This window comes from Stegostoma tigrinum, chromosome 34 (genome assembly GCF_030684315.1).
Source record: "Stegostoma tigrinum isolate sSteTig4 chromosome 34, sSteTig4.hap1, whole genome shotgun sequence".
NCBI lineage: Eukaryota > Metazoa > Chordata > Chondrichthyes > Orectolobiformes > Stegostomatidae > Stegostoma > Stegostoma tigrinum.
The window spans coordinates 20655713-20682906 of NC_081387.1; the positions used below are offsets into that span (position 1 = coordinate 20655713).

Here is a 27194-nt window from a genome sequence, read left to right on the forward strand (position 1 = left end):
AGAGCTGGGCAAAGAAGGGGCAGATGGAATTCAATCCAGAAAATTGTGAAATGATTCACTTTGGAAGGACGAATTTGGAAGGCAAGATTCTCGGCAGTGTGGAGAAACAGAGGGATCTTGGGGTCCACGTCCATAGATCCCTCAAAGTTGCTACCCATGTTGATAGGGTTGTAAAGAAGGCATATGGTGTGTTGGTTTTCATTGGCAGGAGAATGAGTTTAAGAGCCGTGAGGTTATGCCGCAGGTCTATAAAACTCTGGTTAAACCACACTTGGAATATATGTTCAGTTCTGGTCACCTCATTACAGGAAAGATGTGGAAGCTTTAGAGAGGGTGCAGAGGAGATTTACCAGGATGCTGCCTGGACTGAAGGGCAGGTTTTATGAGGAATGGTTGAGGGTGCTAGGGCTTTTCTCATTGGAGCGAAGGATGAGAGTTAGCTTGATAGAGGCGTACAAGATGATGACAGGCATAGATAGAGTTGATAGTCAGAGACCTTTTTCCCAGGGCAGAAATGACTATAAAGGAGGGGCCATAATTTTAAGGTGATTGGAGGAAGGTATGGGGGAAATGTCAGAGGCAGGTTCTTTACACAGTGAGTGCTGAGCGTGTGGGATGTGCTGCTGGCAGTGGTAGTGGAGTCAGATACATTAAAGACATTTAAGGAATGCTTGGATAGGCACATGGAGGATAGTAAAATGCGGGGTACGCAGGGTAGGTTGATTTGAGTAGATTTGTAGCTCGGGTTGTGGGCGTTGAGGTTGGTTGGCTCGCTAAGCTGGTTTGTTGTTCTGCAGACATTTTGTTACCGTGCTTGGTAACATCCTCAGTGTAGCCTCTGATGAACCGTCGGTGTGTTTTCCCACCAGATTTTTAAACTCTGGGGTCCGTTGAGATGGATTGGACTGATTTCCTCCGTATTAGAATGTATATAGGGTTGAGTCCCATGTGTTTATTAATAGCCTGCTTCGTGGAGTGCCGTGCTTCCAGGAATTCTTGTGCTTATCTCTGCCTAGCCTGTACCAGGATCTTTGTGTTGTCCCAGCTGAAGTCGTGGTTCTCCTTGTCCATGTGGATTGAGATGCGTGAGTATTGGCCGTGTCTTTTTGTAGCCAGTCGGTGTTCATGCCCTCTTGTTGTTAGTTTCCTTCCTGTTTATCCGATGTAGTGTTTCTCACAGTCTCTGCAGGGGATCTTGCAGATGACATTGGTCCTGCCTATGGCGAGGAGTGGGTCTTCAGTTCGGGTGAGCACTTGTCATAGGGTTGATGTTCTGTAGTATTACACTAAGAGGAGGAGGAATACCTCTTCCAAGCGTTCATACTACCCTACATCAGGAACACATCAGAACTCACCACAAGACTTCTACGACCGCTGGGCATCAGAGTGGCACACAAACCTACATCAACCCTACAGTAAGTACTCACCCGAACTAAAGATCCACACCCCGCCATGGGCAGGACCAACGTCACCTACAAGATCCCTGCAGAGACTCCAAGAAACACGACATTGGACAAACAGGGAGGAAACTAACCACAAGACTACATGAACACCGACTGGCTACGAAAAGACACACCCAATACTCACTCATCTCAATCCACATGACAAAGGAGAACCGCGACTTCGACTGGGACAACACCAAGATCCTGGGACAGGCTAGGCAAATACAAGCACGAAAATTCCTGGAAGCATGGCACTCCACGAAGCAGGCTGTTAATAAACACATTGAACTCAACCCCATATACATTCCACTATGGAGGAAACCCGAAAGTGAGGCAATCCATCGCAACGGACCCCAGAGTTTAAAAACCAGGCAGGAAAACACATCAACGCTTCATCAGAGGCTGCACTGAGGATGTTACCAAGCCTGGTAACGAAACGGCTGCGGAACAGCTCAGCGAGCCAACCAACCTCAAAGGTAAATTGATCTTAGTAGGATAATAGGTCAGTACAACATCATGTGCTGAAGGGCTTTTACTGTGCTGTACATCTATGTCTGTGTCTAGATCCATTTGCCAGGATTTGGCCCATATACCTCTCAACCATTCCTCTTCATATACCATCCAGATGTCTTTTAAATGCAACTGTACCAGCGTCCACCACTTCCTCTGGCAGCTCATTTCACCATCGCACCACCCTCTGCATGAAAAAATTGTCCCTTAAGTCCATTTTAAATCTTTCCTCTCACCCTAAACAAATGTCCTCTGGTTTTGGACTCTCCCTCCTTACGGAAAAGACCTTGTCTATCTACCCTATTCATGCCCCTCATGATTTTATCAACCTCATACTGTACATAACAAAAAATAGTGGTACATCACTATTGACTATCCTCCAGTCTGGTCAAATAACTATTTACCACAATTCATTGTCTTCTGTGCTTTTTTTAAGAAAAGCCAATTGGCCCATCAATTCCACTAGACTTAATTTGTTTACAGAAGAACACACGAGACGGGGAGAAGGCGGACTTGAGCCTGTTCTGCCAATCCATAAAATCATGTCGGACCTGACCGTAGCCTTAATTCCACATGGTCTCTGCCAATAACCTTTAATTCTCTTGCGCATCATACATTTCTGTCTATGCCTTAAAAATATTTAATAACCCTACCTGCACTGTATTCTCAGGAAGATGGCTTGAAAGACTCAAAATTCTGAGTAAAATATTCCATTTATCTGTATTTTAAATGGGAAATGCCTTATTTTGAACTGTGTCCCCTAGTTCCAATCTCTCTCACAAAGGGAAAAACTCTTTCAACACCCACCTTGTCAAGCCGCCTTGTGATCTGATAAGTCTTACTAAGATCACCTCTGATTCTCCTAAACTATAATGGATACAAGGCCGAGCCTGGCCAATCTCTCCTCAAAAGATACTCTTCCAACTCAGGTATGAGTCGAATGAACATTCATTGAGCTGCTTCGAATTCATTAACATCTTTCCTTAAATAAGGAGATCAAAACTGTAAACTCCAGTTATAGTATTACCATCACCCTGTACAACTGTAGCAAATCATCCTGACTTTTATATCCAATCCCTATGCTGTAAATGATAACATTGCATTTGCTGACATGGTACTTTACCACATGGCTTTTTGTATTCTATTGAGACAACATCCATTGCTTTCCCATCAAACTTCTTGTGACTTCATCCAAAGATTCCGCACTCGCACCCCCCCCAACTAAATTCCTTTAGCAAGGTGGAACGCAAGTAACCAAACAGAACTTATCCATATAAATATTTTGCAGTACATTCTTATCAATTTTCACCCCACCCTACATATCACCCATTTCATCAGCACCTATTCCTTAACAAATAGTGATACAAAGTACTTTTTAGCATTCAAGCCCTGCCTGTGCCTGTAAGTGTATCTCTCTCTTTTTGCCCCTGATAGGCCCTACCCTACCTTTTCACAACTGCTTGTTAATTGAATGTCAGTGGGAAACCTCTTGTGGGAGAGTTAAAATCAGTTCTTAATAATGGATGGTAAGGTTACGTTTTCCTGCGCCTGGTCTGCAGAGTGTGCAGTCTGAGGCAGCCACATCCAACCCTCTCACCTGTCCGTCGGTGCTTTCAGTCGCCATACACTTGTTGTTGGAGAGCTCGGTGATGCGGTCAATCTTTGGCGCCTCCATTCGGCAGCTGCACAGCGGCAGCTCCTCAAATCTGTCTGTCTCCATGGAGCTGGCATCATTGGATACGCCTGGAGGAGTGAGGTGAAGAGGTTAACGGGTCTACATCGAAGGGAGTTCAAATTACAACACAGGAAGGAAAAAAACATGTGGAGAGACAGACGACAGGAAGATGAGTGGAGGTTGTGTGAGAGGAGATCATGTTGGTGCTGACGATTGGTGTGATGATAACACCAAGGGTGGAGCTGAGGGATTGGGAAGGGACAAGCTGCCTGACTGCTAATAGGGAAGAGAAATTGGGAGCATGCTGGGATGGGGAGAGGGAATAAGAGAAAAGAGATAATATGATTCTCCTTTAAGAGAGCGATTCTTCACTTCATGAGGTGGGATTCAATTCTTTGTTGGCCCAAGAATAAAGCCCGTTTACAGAACATAATGACATCAATACAGGACAAGGGAACAGGTTAAGACAGCAGCCCTGTGGAGACCTGGAATCTGGAACCCTCCATTTTAAAACAAATTCACTTACGGGGCATGTGAGTCACTATTTGGGCCAGCATTTATGGCTCACCACAAGATGCCCTTGAGAAGGTTGCCTTCTTGAACCGCTGCAGTCCATGTGCTTGCATCGATCTTAAGAAAAGAGATCTAGGATTTTGGCCCAGTGACATTGAAGCATCAGTGCTATATTTCCAAGTCATTACAGTCAGCTACTTGGAGGCAAACGTCCGTGTGTGGCTTTCCCATGTATTTGCTGTCTTTTTCCTTCTAGATGGTAGTCATCATGTACTTGCGTACTGCTGCTGCTGACTGTCAGTGGGGGGAGGGGAATAAATTAATCTGCTTGCGGTGCCAATCAAGCAGACTGCTTTTCCTGGATGGTGTCAAGCTAGACATATCCAAGCAAGTGGAAAGTATTCTATCACACTCCTCCTGACTTACGCCTTGTAGATGGTGACAGGCTTTGGCGAGTGAGTTATTTGTTACAGGATTCCTAACCTCTCACTTGCCCTTGTGGTCATAGTATTTATATGGATAGTCCAGTTCAGTTTCTGGTCAATGATAACTGTCAGGATGTTTACAGTGAGGGAATGAGTGATGGTAATGTTACTGAATGTTAAGGGACGTTGATTAGATTCTCTCTTGTTGAAGATGGCCAGCACCTGGCATTTGTATAGCATGAACACAACTGTTACTGAGTATTCTACTTTAGCTTGTAAATATAATTTTCACCCATATTTCAAGGCCAATTCTCATTTGCCAGATGGGAGTTTTAACCCTGAAGGTCAAAAGTCAGTGCAAAACACACTCCACACCATATCCCCCCACCCCCACTCAACTATAAACACATTCTAAAGAGCAACAAGCTTCCACTGAAACAAAATGAATGCAGAGTGTATCAGACAGAGCATGAACTGGATACGTACCTGTTGGCTGCGGGGAGAGGCTGCCCTCATTGGGAAGCTCCAGAGATCCCAGGGGGACTTCTGTGTATTCGCTCTGTGCCTGATTCCCTCCTCCTGCTCCTGAAGAATTCATCACTGCACCAAATGCAAAAGAAACAAAGGAGACGGTGTTCAAACCAAGGTAAATGTGGTATCCTCAGCCACATCCAATGATTACATCTTAGAGAACATAGCTACTGTACAGGACATGAACCAGACTTGATGGCAGTTCAGCCTTGGAGGCTGGGTCGATGCAAGGCGTGAAGAAAAAATATCTACGGTGACACTGAACATCTGGCTATGTACATAAAAATGGTTACACCAAAAGGCGTTGTGGAAAAAGTTGTCAAGGTTCAAGAGAGGCAACAGGCCTTGACACTTACCACTTCATTATTGGTTCTGAAGGTACAATTGTAGTTTTTCAAGTTTTGTCCAGGTTTTCAGTCGTAATGCAGTCAGGAAAAACTAAATACATGACATTGGTGAGGCCACATTTGCAGTACCATGTACAGTTCTGGTCATCGGGCTATAGGCAGGATATCATTAAATTGGAAATGGTGCAGAAAAGATTTACAAGGATGTTACCAGGACTGGAGGGTTTGAGCTGACTGGAGGCTGGACCTTTACCCCTGGAGCATAGGAGGCTAAGGGGAGACCTCGTACAGCTTTGGAAAATCATGAGGGGCGTAGATAAGGTGAACGAAGATCTTTTCTCTAGGACAGGGGAGTTCAAGACTAGCTCCGGTTGTGGATGAAGTTGTAGACATGCTCGCCGAGCCGAGGACATAGGTTTCATATGAGAGGGGAATGATTTAAAGGGGACCTGAGGGGCAAGTTTTTCCAGATGTGGTGTGTGTATAGAATGAACTACCAGATGAAGTGACAGATGCAGGAAGAGTTTAACTTTTAAAAGACAAATGGACAGGTCCATGAATAGGAAAGGTCGAGAGGAATATGGAACTAGGTTAGTTTGGGGAATCTGGACGAGTTGGACCAAAGGATCTTTTTCTGTGCTGTAGACTCTTCAGCTGCTTCACTCAGTCACAATTACAAATAACTCAAATTATTGTCCTGAACAATCTTGAAACGAAATCCCATTTGTTTTGAGAAAAATCATTCCTGCGGTATGAGCATTGCTGGCAAGGTTAGAATTTGTTGCCCATTCTTCACGGCCCTTAAAGTGATGATGGTGAAATGTCTTTTTGAACACAACAGAATAACTTCCTCCATCACTTCGGAGGGTAGTGTCACAAAAGGGTAAGGATGACAGATTTTCCTCCCAAGGATGAAAATGAACCAATACAGTTTTTAAATTACCAATTACCATCACTACTGGATGTGAGTTTGCTCGCTGAGCTGAAAGGTTCGTTTTCAGACGTTTCATCACCATTCTAGGTAACATCATCAGTGAGCCTCCGACGAAGCGCTGGTGTTATGTCCGGCTTTCTATTTATCTGGTTAGGTTTCTTTGGGTTGGTGATGTCATGTCCTGTGTTGGTGATGTCATTTCCTGTTCTTTTTCTCACCTGAGAATGGTGATGAAACATCTAAAAACGAACCTTCCAGCTCAGGGAGCAAACTCACATCCAGAACCTCAACCTGAGCTACAAATCTTCTCAAAGCTCGCTAGTACCATCACTACTTTTATTCTAAATTTGATTAATAAGCTCAATTTAAACTACACCAAATACTGTGGTGGGATTCAAAACTCACCTTCTTGGATTACTAAATCAGGTTCTTTGGATTATTAGAACAGCAATGTAATCGTTATGCTACTATACTCTATTGATCAGAATAGTACTCCCACAACACCAACATCTTAAGGCTCCAATGGTTATGAGGACAGGTTAAACAAAGTAAGGGCTTATATTTTCAAGTAGTACAGGACGGTAATGGTTAATGTGATTGAGGCTTTTAGGGTATTGATAGGGCAGACAGAAAGAACTATGGTTGAGGGAGTCTAGGCAGCAAAGGGAAATAATACTAAATCAGAGTCAGGTCATTCAACAGTGAGTTATGAAACACCTTTTCATTTAAAAACAAATGAATACTCTCTCACAATTAGCAGTAGGCCTGAAATAATCATTTTAAATTTGAGAATTTGAGATTTTACACGATAAGGTTATTAAGGCAAATGGAGCAGATGCCATGAAGGCAAGAAGTGCCTGACTTCACTGAATTGCAGAACTGATTCAAATGGCTGAATGGCCTTATCCACTTCTGAAGCAAACATCAACTCGATCAAAACTTTCCATCCAAACACCAAGGCTTCACCATTTTCCAAACCAACCAGATTCAAAAGCCCCTGTGACCTTTACCCCTGGTTTATGGCAGGTGGGCCTGACTTTCCTCACTTATCTTGACCTCAAAATCTGGAAACCCCTCAGTAATGTTTCCTGAGCTTCCTGCCACTTATTGGAAGTTTTTCCCAATTAGTTTGCTGTTACTTCTAAAAGCTCAGTTTCAACTGCTTGAGACAGAGGCAAAATTCTTTTTTTCTCTCCGAGGGTCGTGAGTCGGTCACCTCAAAAGGTGGCAGAAACAGGATCACTGAATCCTTTAATGGCAGAGGTAGATAGATTCTTGAAAACATAAGGGTGAAAAATTATTGGAAATAGCTGAGAATATGGAGTAATCAAATCAGTCACACGGTCTTACTAAATGGTGGACAAGGCCTGAGTGCCAATTAATTTGTATTGATTCAGACGTTCATTTCAAATACTTTTGGCAGACTCAAGATTTATGACCCATTCCTCGTTGCTCTTCTAAGTGGCTGGCTCGCTAGGCTGCTTTCAAAAGGTGTTCCGGGTCAATCACATCCATGCATCAGGCCAGAGTGGGGGAGAACAACATGTTTCCTTCCCTAAAAGTGACATGAGTGAAGCAATTGGGATTTCTTCAACCAGCAACCTGTGACAGTCTCCTTGCAACAAAACTACAGCCAATGTATTGATTCTTTAGTAATGATCTTCCAAGTCTGTCAATTGCAAGTTTGTGCAGGAATCAGGATAGATCGTTACTCCCATGGACGTAGTTCCATCCCAAATACTGTAAGTAGAGATTCTTGAATGGGTAGTAATGAAAACATTTTTATATTGGCTGACAATCAGTTGATCATAAGGCTGAGGTGACTGCTACAACACTTTCATATTATTTCATAATCAGTGACCGATTCTTGTGACAGCATCAACTCTCAGACTCCAACAGTTCAAAAAGACAGCCCAGCTTCAGGGTAGGTGGTTGTGAATAGCCCAGGATTTGGAAACAAGGGTTCAAAACTCAGAACAGCAGCAGGCAGTATTAGAACTAAATTAACAAAATAAAAAGGCATTGAAAGTTGCCAAGAAGAGTCATGTTGGACTCCAAACATTATCTCTTAATTCTCTGTGCTGATGCTGCCAGACTTAAATTTCTCGTCTGTTTTCATTTCAAATCTCCAGCACTCTCAGCACTTTGCTTTTATCTAAATGGGATACTGGGTGTGGACAACAATGGGCTATTGGGCAATCGGGTGGCTAGGCAGCACGTCAGCAATGAACTGTCATCCTCACTAGATGCCCATACACACACAGAGAAGCCACCATCAGCAGTCAAAAGCAGGGCCCCCAGTTGGTTACTCTCTTCTCTAACTCAGGAGCAATAAGGCTTTAAACCTGGGAATGGGTGTAAATTCAAAACTAACGTGGAGAAATAAAATTTCAGTGCGGCATTGGTAAATCTATGGAACAGGCTCCCAGGAAGACAATGAAAGCCTTCATTTAACTTCTAATCAAATAAGTTATTTTAGAAAACAATGTTTCAGTATTCAGTGTGAGAAACTGCTTCAGGGCAAACAATATCAAACTGGTCAATACAAATCGTAAAAGAACATCGAATTTGAATTCCATTCAAATTTAAATTCAAATTCAGTTGATAGATCTGGAATACTAACGTTAGTCTCAGTAATGGTAAGCATGACAAATATCACAGATCTTGTAAAAATTAATCTGGTTCACTAATGTCCTTCAAGGGAGGAAATCTTCTGTCGTTACCTGATCTAGCTGACACGCGACTCCCAAACCAAACAACGTGCTCCCCTCTTCAATGTCCTTCTTAATGGCCCACTCAGTTCAAAGGCAATTAAGGACAGGCATCAAATAATGGCCTTGCCAATCACATCCACATTCAATGAGGCATAAACATAGAGGCTTACAAACTTCAGCACTGCAGACCACCCCTCTTGGGAAAGTACGGCATCAAGAGCGTAGTGTTTTAGCAATGTTTCTCGATAACCATCTGTTCCAGTGGCACATCTAAGGGAGCTAAGAGGCACTGTAGATGCAGATTGCCCAAACACCACCACCGAGTTGCCAGTCCTCAGGATATCCTCGTTGAACCCACATCAGACTCTTCAGTCATAAGAGGAGTGATAGAAGACAGCTCGGACATACTCCAACAAGTTTACCGCAGTGTAGGACCCACAAAAGAAATGACATTATGCTAAGCATGAATAGTTTGGAAGGAACAGCTGACTTAGGACCTACGATTCCCAAAGCTCTCCACCACTGGTGGCTTTCGTCATCTCTTGTCTCAGCCAGTTGTTGACTCACTGGTGAAGACACTGATTATTATGATTAATCAGCATCTCCATTATTCTATGCCTACCAGGGTAAGACCATTGAACCCATAAGTTGGAGGAGCAGAAGTGGGTCATTCAGCCTCATAAAAAAGTCCACCTCAGCCTTGAATATGCTTAATGACCTAGATTGCACAGCCCTCTCTGGTAAAGAATGCCATAGATTCACAATCCTCATGGAAGAAATTCTCTCTCATGTTTATCTGAAATGTGCCACCCCTTATTGAGAGATTACATCCTCTAATACTCGACATTCCTATCACATCTAGCCTATTAAAACTCCTAAGAATCTTGTATGTTTCCAATTCTTCAGAGCTCCAAAGTGTACAGGCCCAACTTATTCAGCCACTCCTCATAAGACAAACTCCCCAAACCCTGGAATAGCCGAGTGAACCTTCTCCAATCTGCCTCCAATGCCAGTACATCTCTTCAGATAAGGGGATCAGCATTCAAAAAGTGGTCTAATAGTTACTTTGCATTGTTTCGGCAAGACTTCCCTGTTGTAAAAGGTGAACCAGATAGACCTAAGTTTTTACCTGCACACGTCCTAAATTGCTGTCACAGCAGAGTCAGCACTGGTTAGGTGTATACTTACTTTCATCAGCGATACCAGTAGTCTCCACTTCTCGTTAAATCTAGGTTCCATGCCAATGTCACATAAATAACCCAAGTAGACTAAAAAACAATGCCATTCAGGTTAAGAACACAGTTGGATTTTCTCTCTGCAGGGTGACATTCAAACTCAATGAGGCACATGCACAATGTCATAACTTTTTTCAGCTGTGCATGTCTGGGGAAGGGTGGAAAGTGTTTCACTCACTGTCAGGCAGCAATCCATCATACTTTCTATTGTAGGTAAAGCTGGCAAGGCTAACACTTATTGCCCATTCCTTGTTGTGCCTCAAGATGGCAACGGCAAGACTACAACTTGTACCCACGTGGTCCCACATGGGGAAAGTGCACCCAAGATCGCATCAGGTAGCGTGCCAGATCAATGGAGATGTAGCCTTTTCAAATCATCTTTTCTTCTCTCCTAGAGGGAAGATCAGCTGGTAAGCATCAGATTGATCTAATCTCAGCAGTGTCTGGCAGATGGTTACCAATGTGGAATAGAAGGCTTCTGCAGTCTGATTGGAACTCAGCTCTCTGCATCAGGACCACTAGAGAACCTCGCTGTCTTTATTGTCCTTCCCGTGTCCTGAGTCTTGAGACTCATCACCTCCCACAAGTTACAGACAATTCTCTTAAACAGATCTGTGCCTGTTTTTAGAACAAATTTGGCAACTCCCTGATTCTTTACACAGTTGTAGGCTCTTCAATCACATCAACCCCCTCATGATTAAACAGTTTACTCTCTTCCTCCCTGGGATACCTGGATTTCAAAGCTGCCACAGCTATCTGACAAAAAAGTGGAGGTCAAATAAACAGCACAAGACAACCGTTTTCCATACCTTCTTTCAGTTTTGTGAAATCGGCTGTTGTCTGTCCCACTGGAACTAATAGAGAGAGGAAATCAGTGAATGAAACAGGCAGAGAGATGATGAACCGATAGCTAGCTGCACAATGGTGTGTATGACACAGGCAGCGTGCAGTAATGATAAAACGTGCATTACTATGGCTGCGTGGAACTCCACTGAATGGCAAGCAAAACAGTTTAAGCTGATGCACTTCAGTGATATTCACACATGTCACTGGTAGGTGAGAACCTCATGTTGCTCACAGGATACTTCTCCTGCCTGAACCAGAAACTCTAGTTTTGAGTCCCACCCCTTTGGCTAAGGAAGGTGTAGCCAAAATAGATCAAGTATCAACCTGAAAACCTTGCCAGCACATGACAATGACAAGTAGTGAGAGCAGGAGAGATTCCTGGTTAGCCATATGATTGAGGGATTGTCAGAGCTACAGCATTCAGTTCATGTAGATGTGTAAAAGTGCTTACTCTCCATCTGTCTCCAGACTTCCAAGGGTGCAAAAGAGTAAGCACCACACAATGATTCTGACTTCCTGAGTGAACTATGACAGTGTCTTAGGAGTAAAGTGGCCAGGATATATCCCTCCCATTGGGAAAAGAGAGAGAGAGGGAGGGCGGGGTGGTGTGGGAGAGCAGGGAAGGAGAACGTGGGAAAGCACGGCGGAGTGTGGGAGTGCAGGGAGAGCGAGGAGGGGAGGTAGGAGGGCGAGTGAGCATGCTAGGGGGTGAGTGAGCTAGTGGGGAGGGGTGGGGGTGCGAGTGAGCCAGCATACGGGAGTGGGGAGTGAGTGAGCTAGCAGGCAGGCAGGAGGGAGACCGAGCAGGCGGGACAGACGGAGAGTGAGCAAGTGAGAGACAGATAGATAGATATTGACAATGGATAACATAGTAACCAAAAAAGTGGGCTGGTTTCTGCAGCATTGCTGGTACCAAGATGCACAACATTGGCCCATCCTGCATGTTCTTTCATGTCACAGAATGATTCACAAAATCTGAAAAGGTGGGTGGGGGGCAGCCAAAGTAGCTACAAAATTACCAAGCATGCACTACAAGATCTTAGGCATGAGACTCTTCTTGTTTGGCATACATCCTTCAGGAGATTTCACTTGATACTACCAGTAACATTAACACAAGGCACCGAATCACTGCACACTGCTGTCCCTTGCTCAAACTACATAACAGCTTGTCAAACTCAGTTAACTAATTTGAACAGACAAAGTTCATCCAAATTGTTCAAGAGACAAACTATTCACTGTGCAGTGAAATTTAGAAGTGTGTAGAACGGAGGGAAGCTATTCAGCTGATCGTATCAATGCTTGATCTTTGATATTGCTACCTTATTGATCCCGTTTCCCAGGGCCCTGTAATTCTTCCCTTCCGTTCTTTGTCTTTTTGAAAGTTGCTACTACATCTGCCTCCACCAGCTGTTCAAGCACCGCATTCAAAATAGCAGCAACTTGCTGTGCAAGACAAAACCTCGTTTCTGGCTTATTTTCCAATTCAACTAACCAGGAGCTACTGTGCTGCACATCCTATGTAATACTGTGCAACTGGTTTGAGGCTGAATGCCCACACCTTTTCCTAGTCTTCAAACAGGAGTTGTGGGGCTATCAGATGACTGTGAAGGGTTATTGTTTAATCGCGCAGACACTCCGGCAAATAATGTGTGGTGGGAAATGCAAAAGCTTTTGTTAAATTTTTTTCTAAAGTATTTTCTTTTATCTTTTAAACACCGGCTTTGTCTACAAGACCATCCCTAATTACCCTGAAATGAGTCGGTTGCTGGACTATTTCAGAATGCAATTACGAGTCAACAAAATTACTGAGGCTTTGAAGACACACAGATGCCACACCAGGTAAAAGATGCAGATTAGCTGCCCGAAAAGACCTGATGAGTTTTTATGACAGTTGACGACAGATTCATGATCAACATCACTGAGAGTTGTTACCAATTCCAGATTTCAGCTGAATTTAAATTTCACCAGCTGCCACAAAGGGATTTGAACCAGTGCCCTTGGAGCATTAGGTCTGGTCAATGGATTACCAGACCAGACTCATCACCCCCATGCCATCCACCAACCCAGGATATGAAGAATATTTGAGATGGTGAGTTGGCGGTGAATGCCCCAACTGACTCAAGTAAAAGTCATCTACCTAAGTAGCAGCGAACTTGCTTGTTTTACTATTGGCCTGGGAGGGTCAGTTAACCAGTGATGTGTGTGGAGGTCATGTGATGAAACCTGCAGGAATACAACTAACACCAATGACAACTGCTAAAGGAGACAGACAGGATGAGACATGGATTGAGGAGGGAGGAGTGGCACAGGCAAACTGGGATTATGTCAAATACCACCCGATCGCTTTCCTTTCCCAGCAGATTGACAACCTCCTACCTGCTCCTTTACCCTGCTTCATGCGCTCTTTCCTCCTGCGTTTTCGGGTGGGTTTCACCCACGGGCTCTCGCTCTTCCACTTCTTCTTCCCTTTCCTTTTCAAGCTTGAGTTGGAGCTCTGTGGAAATTAGACAGCGAGATGCCATACACAATACAGGGATGTCAGTTGGTGGGGGTGAGGGTGGTTTTGGTGCAGTATGGAAAGAAAATGAATACAGAACAGGGTTGGTGCGTGAGCAGTAGTTAAGCAACAGGAACACACAGAATGACTTTCTGTTCATTGGCCGGTGGGGAAGCAAGGCAAGATTTGAGTTACTCTCAGAGATAACAGTATCATTAGCTTATATTTTTGCACAATAAACTTTGCGTCATCTATCACTCAACCGAATGAGAATTTCCTAGCAACTGGAACTTATCATAGCTCGAAACAAGCCAGACACTTCCAGTGTTTGGAAACAGAAGTCAGGTTAGGATTACATTTGTCCAAGTTCAGAAGAATGAGGGAGGATCTCATAGAAACCTTTAAAATTCTAACAGGACTAGACAGGATAGTTGCAGAAAAAATGGTTTTATAGGGAGCAATCTGGAATCAGGGGGTCCGAGGATGCCTGGTAAACCATTTAGGACTTAGATGAGGAGGAATTTCTTCAGCTAGAGTGTGGCGAGAAAGCAGTCAAAGCCAAAACATTGTATGGTTTCAAGGAGTTGGATGTACCACTTGGGGCTAAAGCAATCAAAGAATTTGGAGGGAAAGGAGGAGCAGGCTACGAGTGTTTGGACGATCAGCTGTGAATGGCACAGCAGGTTTGAAAGGCCAAATATTGTGTGCGAACAAAGGTACAATGCTTGGAGCAGCCGGTCAGAAGGTTATGGTGTCAACTTGATCTTCAGTCCTGGGAATTTTGCTGTGATGCGCTGCAGGGACCCTTCCTTAACTGCCCAGCTGCATCCGCATCATTTTTCAAAGAGACAGCAGCACCCCGTCTTGCGTCTGGAGTAATGTTACTCCACGTTAAATGGCTTCGCCTGTCCCAATCATGCCAAATGTCAAAATTCTTAGTTTTTTTTAAATTCATTCATGAGATGGAGGGGTCATTGGTCCATGTCTTCAAATGTAGTCAGGCTTCCCAAGGTGTTTCACAGGAGTATTATCAAACAAAATCTGACACCGAGTCATACAGGGTCAGAGGTACATGTACACAAAATTTCAATCAAAGTTTCTTAAAGGCAGAGTCAGAATGATTTAGAGCTGAGGATTTAACCGTCAATGGATGATTAAAATCCAAGAATATGCAAGAGACCAGCAATGGAAGAGCACAAATATCTTACAGAGAGCTCTGGGGCTGGAAGTGATAGGGAGGAACAAGATCAACACCAAGGAGATTTGAAAATAAATTTCAACTACGAGAGGGTACAAGTTCAAAATGAGAGGGGAAAGTTTATGGGAGAGGTACGGCGAAAATTTTTCACACAGAGGACGGTGGGTATCTGGAATGCATTCCATTGGAGGTGGTGGATCCAGGTACATTAGCAATGTTTAAGGCATATTCTGATAAACACATGAATGAGAGGCAAACAGAGGGATAGAAATTGGACATAGGCAATAAGTAGCAGGTCTAAACAAGGATTCGAATCAGCGATGGCTTGGTGGGCTAAAGGGCCTGTTCCTCTGTTGCACTGAATTGTATTGTACAATTGTATAACAAGGATGAAAATTGTAAAATTGAGTAATTGTACAACTGGGTGCCAATGGGGACAGTGGTGTGGGAACAATGTGTGTTAGTTAGGTATTCTGGATGAACTGAAGGGGTTGGAAGGTAAATGAGTACTGGAATAGGCAACAGCCTCCTCTGCAGGTCAACTTGCTTTCTCAGGAGGGGGGATAAACAGAGAAGGCAGAGGGGCAGGGAGCTCTCCTTTATCTCCTACCAGGGAGCACTGCAACAGATTCTCCTTCAAACGCAAAAAAAAATAAGGTGCATTTTGCACAACACTTTTACCACTTCAGGATTTCCCAAACCACTTCACAACACATGAAGTACTTTTGGAGATGTGTGTGTTGTAACACTGTTGGGAAACGTGGCCGCGATTTTACTGCATGACACAGCATCCCACAGGCGGCAAAGGATAAACAACTAGGAACATCGCCTAGGCAGGATGCTGCCAAAAATGGAACTGGAGAGAAGGAAACCTATTGTCCTCCTAATGCAAAAGAACCTAGAGTGTCACTCAACTCCTGAATTCTCTATGCTCTGTTCCGCTACCTTGTTAAACAAGGACAAATCAAAAAACTTAAAACAAAAAGACTTTACTTTTGTTTACAGATAGTCCCCCAGCACAACACTCACCCTTCCTTGGAACTGATATACCCACCTCCATACCACTGGAGTTGCAGTACAGGGTGAGCAGGAGGTCTGGAAACTGCGATTTGAATGGGTCAGTGAGCAGGTCAAGTCCCAAAAATCAAGGAAAATGTTTTACCAGAAACAAGAGCCGCCCTCGCTGGAAAATCCAAAGGCTTGAATCTGCTGACAGCTCCATGGCTCACTGCCCACCACTGTCCACTTTCTGTCACTGCGGCCTGGAGACTGCCAAATGTTTCATCGAGGACAGGGGTGCAATTAAAACTTGGAAAACTCAAAGGCTTCACAGGAGTTTATGTGTTCTCCCCCGAACTACCATTCCCCTACCCACCCATTGTCTCAGGTTTAAGATTTACTTTTTTTTAAAAGGAATCTGAAGCGAGTTTAATGCAGAAAAGTCACTGATTAATATTAAGTACTCAACAAGTGCCATTCCCAAGAGGCCAGCAGAAGTATTTTATGTCTTTGTGGGGTTATTCTGGAAACACATGCTCACCCCATCCCATTAATCCAGGTAATCAAAACCAGTCCGGAAAAGCAAGTGGTCAAAAGGTCGCAATAAAGCCACACCCTCTTTTTAAAATACAAAATGATGTTGTCAATGTGTCAAGGAGAACACAGTACCAAAAGTCCCAATAAGCATAAAAGGGATCGGACAGGCAGGAATGTAACAGCAACGTACCCTGTCAGAGATATTTCCAGAACCTTCTAGCTCCTCCTCATCATCCTCCACATCACTCAATCGATCTTCAGCTGCATCGCCCTCAGTCTGGAAGAGGAAATATTACTGGGTTTTTCCATTCACTTGTGTTGTCTATAATAGAGCACTGAAACAGTGACCACAAAGCTCCAAGCCAGCTTCTCTACAGGCCGGTGATCACGGAGGGTGCAACAGCACTGATGCCACAATCGGCTCTGCACTGATCCTTGGTCCTCATACACTGGCAGTGCAATGTTCCACTTGCACTGATGTTCCCACACTGCAGCACTCCCTTGCACTTAACTTCCATCAACACACCCTTTGCACCGACCCTCCAAAAATGCAGAGCTCCCTCATCACTGTCCTTCTACTAGTACAGTGCTCTCTACAGAAATTACCCTGTCGGCACTCAGTGCCTCTGTGCTAACTCGTCAACAGAGAAACGCTCATTTTGTGCCAGCACTCTGACAGTGCAGAGCTCCCTCATTACTACCATTCCAACAGTGCAGTAATCCTGCAGTAACGATCCTCTGACACTGCAGCGCTCACTCAGGTCTGACCTACAGCTGTGCTCCGGCCCCTCCAACATGGCAGTGCTCCCTCAGTACAGACCAGACAGCGGAGCGCACAGAGACAGAAATATGCAGACTGAGAGAGGAAGGTACTCCTGGGCTCACCTTGCTGGACTTGTCAGAATCTGCTCTCCCATCCATAGAGTAACTATCATAGAAGAGGTTGAAGTCATCGCCCACCTCGGTATCCCATTCATCTAACACTTCCATTGGTTCCACATCCTTCTCAGGTTCTGCCTCCTTAGAGAGATCCAGAATGGGAGCTGAACCGGCTACCCTTGTGACCTCCTTCGCCTCCTGTGGGTGGACCCTGCTCATAGCACCAGTCAAATTCTGAAAAGAGGCACAAGCAATTTGATCTGCCCCTTTTGCGACCTGTATTACAATCTTTGCTATAAAATTTGAAAGGTGATATCATAAAACATTAATACACATGTGAGGGAAACATCCCTCAAAGCCCCATTTGAACTTGGGTGCCACTTTTTTTTTGGATTTCCAAGCAAATCAATCTTGGGGATCCAAACCTCCTTATTTATTGACAACTGGTGTTGATGACAAGAAATCTCACACCTAGTTCAGTATGAATTACACAGTTTTCTTATTAACTTTGGCCAAATTAGAGGCTGGGGAATGAACAGGGGATTTTGTTGAAATTGCACAACACTTTCAGTTTCAGGACGTCTCAAGCACTGTACAGCTGACCGAGTTTTTGAACTGCCATATTAGAAACAACGTACAAGTTAAAAGTTTAATTTATACTTTGTATTTATTGTGTTATGAAGGGAAAGACATGATGTAGTTCAATTTTTTAAGAGTTGTACTTTGTAGGATGGAAGCCAATGAGTCTGCAGTCTGTTTCTGTACATGCATTTTGAATAAGGTTTTACAAACTCACAACGTAAAGAGATGGGGGCTGGCTGTATAGGATGCTGGGGAAAGAACTGCAGGAGAAAAGTATTACACTAATGCCCAGTGACAGGGATCCAGAAAAATCCAAAGTGGGGCATGGGGCTAGGTGTGGGCATATGCATGTGCATACTAAACAGTGGATACAGGAACGTTTAACTCTCTATTGAGTAAATGCGCAATGCTGCTTGAAACCGAGGTCAGAGAACTCATGTGCAGCAAACTTTATGTTAATTGGCACCTAATGAACCAGCACTCTCGACTAAACAAGCCAAAATTATAAATGTCAAATACTCTAAGTTTACTGTACCAATGCGATTTCCAAGCTGTCAGCTGAGGGTGTGAATGAGAAGCCTCTCTGCTAATAAGTTTTTACTTAAGGCAAAGATGCATTATTATTGAACTAATTTATTCTGTAAGTTAAGTATATTTGTAATGTGAATATCCCCTGCATTATGAATCTATACTTAGTTTGTGTTTTTACATTGATCATGTGGAACTTCTAATCAAGGAGGAATATTTTATCAACAAGCACACTGGTCCCATTGATGCCAGTTAATAAAATGTTTGCTGTATTTATTCTGAAATTAATACAGGATTTAGTTTGCAGTTTGTTTTCAGTGTCTGATGAAAAATCATCTAGTGTAAATTTAAAGATTTGCCAGAATAAAACTGGTTGCAGCTACAACAGTCTGAGCAAGAAGCCACAGCACAGAAACAGTGATGGGTCTTTACTGCAGTTTGATGTTTTTAAGAATATTTGAGATAAAAGGAATAGCGAAAGTTTGAATTCTTCTGCTGGTGTTTATACTGAAAAGGTTCCAACCATTTTGTCTAATTTATTATACTTCACAAATTTTGCTTGTGTGACCTTTTTATTCTGAAAACATATTCACTGAAAGACTTTCACAGTTTGAAAATAAACAATTTGAGGTCCATCAATCTGGGTATCATACTTGAAATCTGACTTGCCCAAGGTTAATATCAGCTTGGGTCAAAACAGTAGCCATTGTCGTGGCCAGCATTGCACAGAACAATCTGTCAGAAATAGCACCATGGCAGCAACCAGATAGCTGATTTTTCAGGCGCTGACCGACAGAGACCAGGGATATCTCCACACGCTCATCTTCAAAACAGTGCCATTAGATCTTTTACATTCTGCACTGCAAGAGATCATTCTCTCTTTCTTCTGCATTGCAAAAGAGACCACAAAGGAGATCACCTCTCTGCTATGCCGTGCAGGAGGTCATACTCTCAATTTATTAAAATCTGCACGAGGATGCTCTGGTAGGTCTTGGGAACTGGACAGTGGATAGTTGATGTACTTACCAAGGCCCCACTGCTGGTTACTGCATCAGCCCCTCCCCTGGGCCCTGCTCGCGTAGATCCCAGTGGTGTTGGCTCCTTGGCCATTTCTTCTTTCAGAAGACTGATCTTCTTTGGGGATTCAATGCCTAAGTTTTCTGGTTTTCTCTTCTTGATGAGTGCTGTGAATCAACAAAGAGAAAAATTAAACTCATTAAAACTGGTATCGCTCATCTCACCAGGAACAGGGCAATATCTCTAATTTAACAATATTCTTCCGAAAGCAGGGCAACAAGAATTGTACGTATTATTCAAAAACTGGCCTCACCAATGTCTTAATCAGCTGCAGCGTGACAACCCAACACCCATAACCAATAATAGATAAAGTGTGAAGCTGGATGAACACAGCAGGCCAAGCAGCATCTCAGGAGCACGTGTGCTCCTGAGATGCTGCTTGGCCTGCTGTGTTCATCCAGCTTCACATTTTATTATCTTGGATTCTCCAGCATCTGCAGTTCCCATTATCACACATACCCAATAATCTGACCAACAAAGGCAACTGTGCCAAATGCCTTCTTCACCAACCTGTCTACTTGCGTTACCACTTTCAAGAAATTATGAACCAGTATCATTAAGTTGCTCTGGTCAACAACAACTCAACTCTGACACCATGTTAACATTAGTAAACCTTGTTTCAGCACTGTTTGTTTGAACTGGCTGCTCTGAGACTGGAGGGTTTGAGCTATAGGAAGAGACTGGGGCTATTTTCCCTGGAGCGTCAGAAGCTGAAGAGTGTGACTTTATAAACATTTATAAAATCATGAAGGGCATTGATAAGGTGAATATCAAAAGTATTTTTCCAGGGTAGGGGAATCCAAGACTAGAGGGGTAAGATTTAAAAGGAACCTAAGGGGCAACTTTATTCATGCAGAGGGTGCTGCGTGTATGGAACTCGCTACCAGAGGATGTGGCAGAGCCAGGTATAATGACAACATTTAAGACATTTGGATAGGTACGTCAACAGGGAACGATTAGTTGAATACGGGCCAAATGCAGGCATACGGGACTAGTTCAGTTTAGGATACCTGGTCAGCACAGATGAGTTGGGACAATGGGTCTGTTTCCATGCTGGTATGGCTCTGTGACAAAGGCATTAGCTGAGAAGAGAAAAAAAAATCCTTGCACTAACATACGACTCCAGTACATCCACAAAATTCTTTACAGTCAATGAACAAACAGCAAGTTTCCACAAACTGAAACCTGGTAATGACCATTTTGATTCTGCTTAAGCAGCATAATCGACTCAAAGTGTGAACTGTTTCTCTCACTTGATGCTGTCAGATTCGCTGAGTTTCTGCACTCACTTTCATAGAATCACTACACTGTGGAAGCAGGTAATTTGGTCCATCGAGTCCACACTGACCCTCTGAAGACCATCCCACCTCCCTCCCCTGTCCCTGTAACCTTGAATTTCCCATGCCTAATCCACCTAGCCTCCACATCCCTGATTACTATTGTCAATTTAGTATGGCCAATCTGCCTAACCTGCGCATGTTTGGACCGTGGGAGGAATCTAGAGCACTCAGAGGAAACCCACACAGACATGGGGAGAATGTTTAAACTCCACACACACACGCTAGAGGCTGGCACTGAGGTACCATGTCAGGTTTAATTATCTATTTTTGTGACGTGGGTGGAGTGATAAATATCAACCGCACTTCATGAGCATATGCAAGCAAATACACACTAATTTTTCAAAGGTCTCATCCTTTACCTGCTGGCACACCTGCTTCAGCTTCAGCCGTACCTCTGCCCGGCAGCAACTCAAACTGCTGCTGCATAGTTGGGTTAACAGGATCCGGGTGGCAAGAGTCACTTTTCAGCTCCACCAGCTTTATCTGGACAGCAAAATAAAACAGTCACGTTTACACACAATACAAATTTGGCAGAGCAGCTTTGAGAAGCGGAATATAAACAAAGCACATACTTTAAAATAAAAGACTGCATTTTAAGTTGGATTGGGGAACTGGGAAACCAAGATCTCAAAACTGCCAAGAGGAGAATCCAGTCACTTATTTGGACTCTCTGGCAACTAACATCTGGAAAAGGACAACATCTTTGGACTTCATTCTTTATAGTTCAATACAGAATGGATGAGATAGATGGGTAAAATGGCCTCACGCCTTACGCCCCTCAGATAAACTCAGGCCTAGTTCAGCATTTCCTACAGACACAACCTCTCCAACAGATTTACTGTCTCTAGTTCTCAAACAATTCTGATGCTAGCGCAGATTTTGAGTCCACATCCCCAGAGGTGGATGCAATCCCATGATCTTTGCAATCAAAGTGCAGAGTGCCACGAGCTGAGCTATAGATGGATACAAGAGGTTTGCCTCTGTAAGTGGAGATAATCTACTCGCTAAACAGAGACAATGACAGGCTTTTGAACAAGTGGGAGTTCTGCCTTCTTGTGAGGGGAATGAATTTCAGAACCGATGGGGAAATGCAGTGCACTGACACGTACATGAATGTTTTGTCTATCCCAAAATCTGCGCAGACCGAAAGATCAAAATTCACCCTTCAGGAAATCCCTACCCTTCAATCTTTCAACTCAACCATCTAAAGGGAGGGCAGAAGCTGGAGAAGCAAGGATAGGAGATTTTCCACAGATTGAACCATGCCCAACTTCTGACAAAACCGGCATCTGAAGACCTGATAGCTTGTGTAACTGGTGTGTGGAGATTAAAAGAAAAACTGCCTAACCGTTGCCCTGCTTCCAGCTTCGGTGTGTCTGTTTCCAAGTCCCATTGCGTGGGGAGGCCGACACCATTTGTGTCACATATCAAACCCAAAAGCATGGAAGAATGTGGAATTTTACAAGGTTGTGAATCCATTCTCAACTCTTGGTACAATTACACATGCTTGCTCATGATCAGCACCAATTTAGTGCCATGTCCCTGTGCATTTTGATCATAATAAATGGTGCTGCAGTTTTTAACCTTTCAATTCCAGTATTCCCACAAAACCCCTATCATGAGCGGAGTTATGCCAATGCCCACAGTAAGACTTACCTGAGCAGGGGTGGGTTTAAACATGGACTTCCGGGCCCTGTGGACCTTTGCTTTCTCCACCTGGCCCTGGTGAGCATCATGTCTCTCTGCAGTCGCTGTCGAGGCTTCATTCCTGCCCTGGCCTACGGACTCACTTTGAAGGCTCCTGCCCAAATTCTGAATTCATTACAAGTAGCGGAGCATGAAAATATAGATGGACAAGACAAATAAGTTAACACTTGTCAACTGATGTCACACCAGCTTTAGACTTGTGTTTAACAGGGCTTAAAGGCGCACTCAAAGCATCTGTACTTCTACCATGACCCATCATACCTGACTGGTGTTTGTTGAGAGAAAGGATTTTCTCGCTCTGTGGATCTCTGGATACTCGTCCGGATCCGGGACTGTGACCTCTGTCTCTGCACCAACCTCACTGATTGTCCGGCCAGTCGGCACACCTGCCATCCGCTGTGGAAGCCAATCAGAACCAGGGATCAAGAGGGAAATGGTTGTGAGGATGGTGAAAACAGTGGGGGGGTGCATGGAGGCAGAAGACAATGAAAGAGATGGGGAAGATGAGAAGGTCAGAGTGGCTACAACAGGAGGTCAGGGTGAGTGCAAAGGGATTGCATGGGATTGGGCAGCAGGTATTAGTACTCCCCTCAGCCTAAGGGATGACCTCATAGAGGTTTATAAAATCACGAAGGACATGGATAGGGGGAATAGCCAAAGTATTTTTTTCCAGGGTAGGGTGCAAAACTAGAGGGCACAGATTCAAGGCAAGAGGGGAAACAATTGAAAGGGACCTAAGAGGCAACCTTTCCACACAGAGTGAGGTGTATATATGGAATGAGCTGCCAAAGTAAGTAATTGGTACAATTAACAACATTTAAAAGGCATTTGGATGGGTACATGAGTAGGAAGGGTTTTGAACAGTATAGGCCAAATGCTGGCAAATGAGGCAACATTAATTTAGGATATCTGGTTGGCAAGGATAAGTTGGACCAAGAGTCTATTTTTGTGTTGTACAACTCTATGACTCTGATTACAACAGCGGAAGAACGCCTCCCTACATTTTAACATTCCTCCAACTTATTTGCCAGTCCTCAGATGTCAGGTGAACTCTCTTTACCTGACTGAAGCTGCCTTTGAGGATCGACTTCCTGGCTCGGTGGACATCCTGGTTCTCGTCCGGAGAGTGCACTGCATGTTCTGACTCTGCCACTCCCCCAGGGGCTTCACCAACTGCCCGACCGACAGGCAAGCTTGCCAACTTCTCTGCCAAGCTCTATATTCAGTCAGGCAAAATTAGTCATAAGGCGAGGATAAAGAAATTGAGCAATCAAACACAAGCAAATGGGATACTTCAGCATGCAAACAGACAGCCTTGCAGTTACTGGAATTGTTAATGCACGTCCAGCACATTGTAATCCAGCCCATGCCATCAAAGCACACGAACGTGCAACTTTAGAAGCACAGATAGAAGACTGGAAAGCTAACAGGGAGCAGAAACTAGGTGTAAATGTTCAAGACGTAACCTGTGGTGTGCCACAGGATCAGAAGGATTGGTTGCCAAATTTGTTGACAACACAAGTCAATAACTAGCTAAAAAGACACAGAGTGGTTATAAAAAGATGTGATGAGGTAATGTTGTTGAAAATGGAGCAGAATGAGCAAAAATGTGGAAGTGTCCATTTTCGCAGGAAGAATATCAAAGTATATTATCTAAATGGCAAGAAACTGCAGAGTTCTTGAGTGTAAAGGCATCTGGGGAAAGATTAGTGTGCAGGTACAGCAAGTAATTAGGAAAGCTAATGGACTATTATCATTATTGCATGGGGAAATTGAATACAAAAGTAAGGAGGTTCTATTATATAAAGAACTAGTGAGACTACATCTGGAATACAGTATTGTTCAATTATACAGTACAGCCTTATTTAAGAAAGGTTGTAAATGCATCTGAGGCAGTTCAGAGAAGATTCACTAGACTAATGACTGGAATGAGCATGTTGTTTTACGAGGAAAGGCTGGAAAAGCTAGACTTAGTCACTGGAGGTTAGAAGAGTAAGAGACAACTTGTTTGATTCAAACTGATTCCTGAAAAATCTTGACAGGGCGGAGAGAATATTTCTTCTTATGGAGAACCTGGGACAAGGATTGACTGATTAAAAATAAGAGGTTGCCTATTTGAAATTGAGATTTGGCAATATTTTTTCCCCCTCTCAAGAGTATTGAGTGTCTTTGGATCTCTTTTCCTGAAATAGCAGTGGAAGCAGAGACATTGAATATTTTAAGGCAGAGATAAGTAAGATTTTTGTTAAGCAAGGGATTGAAAAGTTAACAGGGCTAGGCAGGAATATGGGTTCAGGCTACAATCAGATAAGCCATGACCTTACTGAATGGCAGAGCAGACATGATGAACTGAATGGCGTGGTTCGTATTTTGTAACAGGGAAGTAAGCTGCTGCCTCAGGAAAACAGTCAACATTGTCAAAGACACCTCCTGCCCCCAGTTATATTCTCTTCCATCAGATAGAAGATACAGAAGTTTGAAAACGTGCACCAAGAGATTCAAGAATAGCTTCTACCCTGCCATTATCAGACTTTTGAACAAACCTCTCATATTAAAATTGATCTTCCTCTGCACCTTCGCTGGAGCTGTAACACTAACTTCTGCATTCTGTTCTATTGCCCTGATATACTTATGTAAGGTATGATTGGTTTGGATAGCACGCAAAACAATACTTTCACTGTATCTCGGTACATGATAAAAATAAATCAAATCAAATCAAAGCAATCACATGCTGTTTGCCTGATAGAATACATGCATGGCATAAGTTACCTCTACAAAGAACGATGATAAATTGATCAAACATGGTTTCACAAAACCATATTGATTTTGCCTGATCATCTTGAATTTATCCAAGTGTCCCATTACAAGTTCTTTAATAATATCTTCTGTGGTTGCATGAGACACAATGGTTAGCACTGCTGCCTCACAGCACCAGGGACCCAGATTCAATTCCAGCTTTGGGTTTGTATGGAGACCATCTGTGTGGCATTTGCATGTTCTCCCCGTGTCTGCATGGGTTTCCAAAGATGTGCAGGTTAGGTGATTGGTCATGCTTAATTGTCTGCAGTGTCCAGGGGCACAAACTAGGTGGATTAATAATGGTAAATTGCAGGGTTACGGGGATAGGGTAGGAGGCTAGGTTTGGGTAGAATGCTGTTAGGAGGATGGGTGCAAAATTGACAGGCCAAATGACCTCTATCCACACTGTAGGGATTCTACGAATCTACTCCTTCTTACTCCCGTGTAAGTGAATGATTTTCCATACCATGATGCCATGGTGACTTAGCTCATCCATCTGCAGCCTTCACTCTCACCCAGATAATTCTGTGCACCATACCTGACTGAAACTGCCTTTCAGTATTGATTTCCTTGCTCTGTGAACCTCCTGATTCTCATCCTGACCCGGGACTGCAAGTTCTGGCTCCATCGTCACCCCAGGGGTCTGGCCTGCCCGTTCTGTAGGCAAGGTCCCTAGTTCCATAGCCAACCTCTGTGTAAAAAGAGCAGGATTATTTAAGTTTTGAGATGATTGAGATGATGTGAGAATCACAATACTGTGACAATGAAGATAGTTCAATCAAATGCCTTCTGAGTTTAAAAGTCAATTTTATTTTTAAAATAATCAGACAGCACAGATCCTTTCAGACCAACCGGTCCATGCCACCCATTACCCCAAACTAAACCAACTTGGCCCATATCCCTCCAAACCTTTCCCATTCGTGTTTAAAAGATGATTAGACAAGTACATTATAAGCGTATGCACATCCTCTGGAAGTTTATTCCACACACGTACCACCCAATCTGTAAAAAACAAAAATGCCACGTCTTCCTTGAATCTTTGTCCTCTCACCTTAAAAATACGCTCCCCAGACTTCTAAGCTCCCCCCCCACTAAAAAACATCAGTCTACATTTATCTGAACTTATCCCTCCCCTCGTCACGTAACTCAATTGTTTTCACTAAAGTCTTCTGTTTGTGGGGGACCTTTTAACATCTCTTTACAGCTAATGAAACCTTTCCTGAAGTACTGTCAACATTCTACTGGAAACACAGCAGCCAAAATGCCCACAGTCAGCTACCACAAGAAACAATCTGATGATGACCACCTAATTGGTTTCAGAGATGTCAACTGAGGGGCAAATATTGACTCAGATAACTCCTTTGACTTTTCTTTCAAACTGGCGTTGCAGGACTTTTCTTTATAACATCCACAGGCGCAGGTAGATGGAGCCTCAAGAGAATGTCTCATCCAACAAAAGGCTCCTTCGTCAGTACAGTACCAGAGTGTCACATGAAGTTTTCTGCTCAAACATAGCACTTTCGCCTCGGAGTCACAATGTCCCAGGTTTAACCTTCCATTTTAGGAGCTGACAGGTTGTAGAGGGGCCAACAACCTCCAAGCTCCTATTCTTCCCTCACTGTAGCCCAGTTGAGCTACAGTCATAGAGGGCTACAGCACATTAAGCACTGGTCAAAAACAATGAGCTAACTATTCTAATCCCATTTGCTAGCATTCGGTCCGTAGTGTTGTGTATCTTGGCAAGTGCATATCTCAATATTTCTTAAATCGTACGAGGATTTCTGTCTCTCCTATTCTTAATATAGAGGGAGCAATGGCCTTGTGGTATTATCACTGGGCTGTTAATCCAGCAACCCAGCTAACACGGTAGATGGTAGAA

General features: G+C 43.6%; 1 protein-coding gene across 2 annotated transcripts in view; it reads right to left on the minus strand.

Annotated features, from left to right (window-relative positions):
- Positions 1 to 27194, minus strand: part of ehmt2 (euchromatic histone-lysine N-methyltransferase 2) — an 88906-nt gene that overhangs the window by 53616 nt on the left and 8096 nt on the right. For both annotated transcript variants that reach the window (XM_048520146.2, XM_048520145.2), the window contains exons 5-16: positions 25854 to 26006; positions 23577 to 23732; positions 22778 to 22912; positions 22466 to 22621; positions 21169 to 21292; positions 19419 to 19576; positions 17289 to 17516; positions 16594 to 16680; positions 13549 to 13666; positions 11136 to 11180; positions 5052 to 5165; positions 3550 to 3695 (exon numbers count right to left, since the gene is read on the minus strand). In XM_048520146.2, the coding sequence (XP_048376103.1) occupies positions 3550 to 3695; positions 5052 to 5165; positions 11136 to 11180; positions 13549 to 13666; positions 16594 to 16680; positions 17289 to 17516; positions 19419 to 19576; positions 21169 to 21292; positions 22466 to 22621; positions 22778 to 22912; positions 23577 to 23732; positions 25854 to 26006 (1620 nt within the window). The remainder of the gene's footprint in view (positions 1 to 3549; positions 3696 to 5051; positions 5166 to 11135; positions 11181 to 13548; positions 13667 to 16593; positions 16681 to 17288; positions 17517 to 19418; positions 19577 to 21168; positions 21293 to 22465; positions 22622 to 22777; positions 22913 to 23576; positions 23733 to 25853; positions 26007 to 27194) is intronic.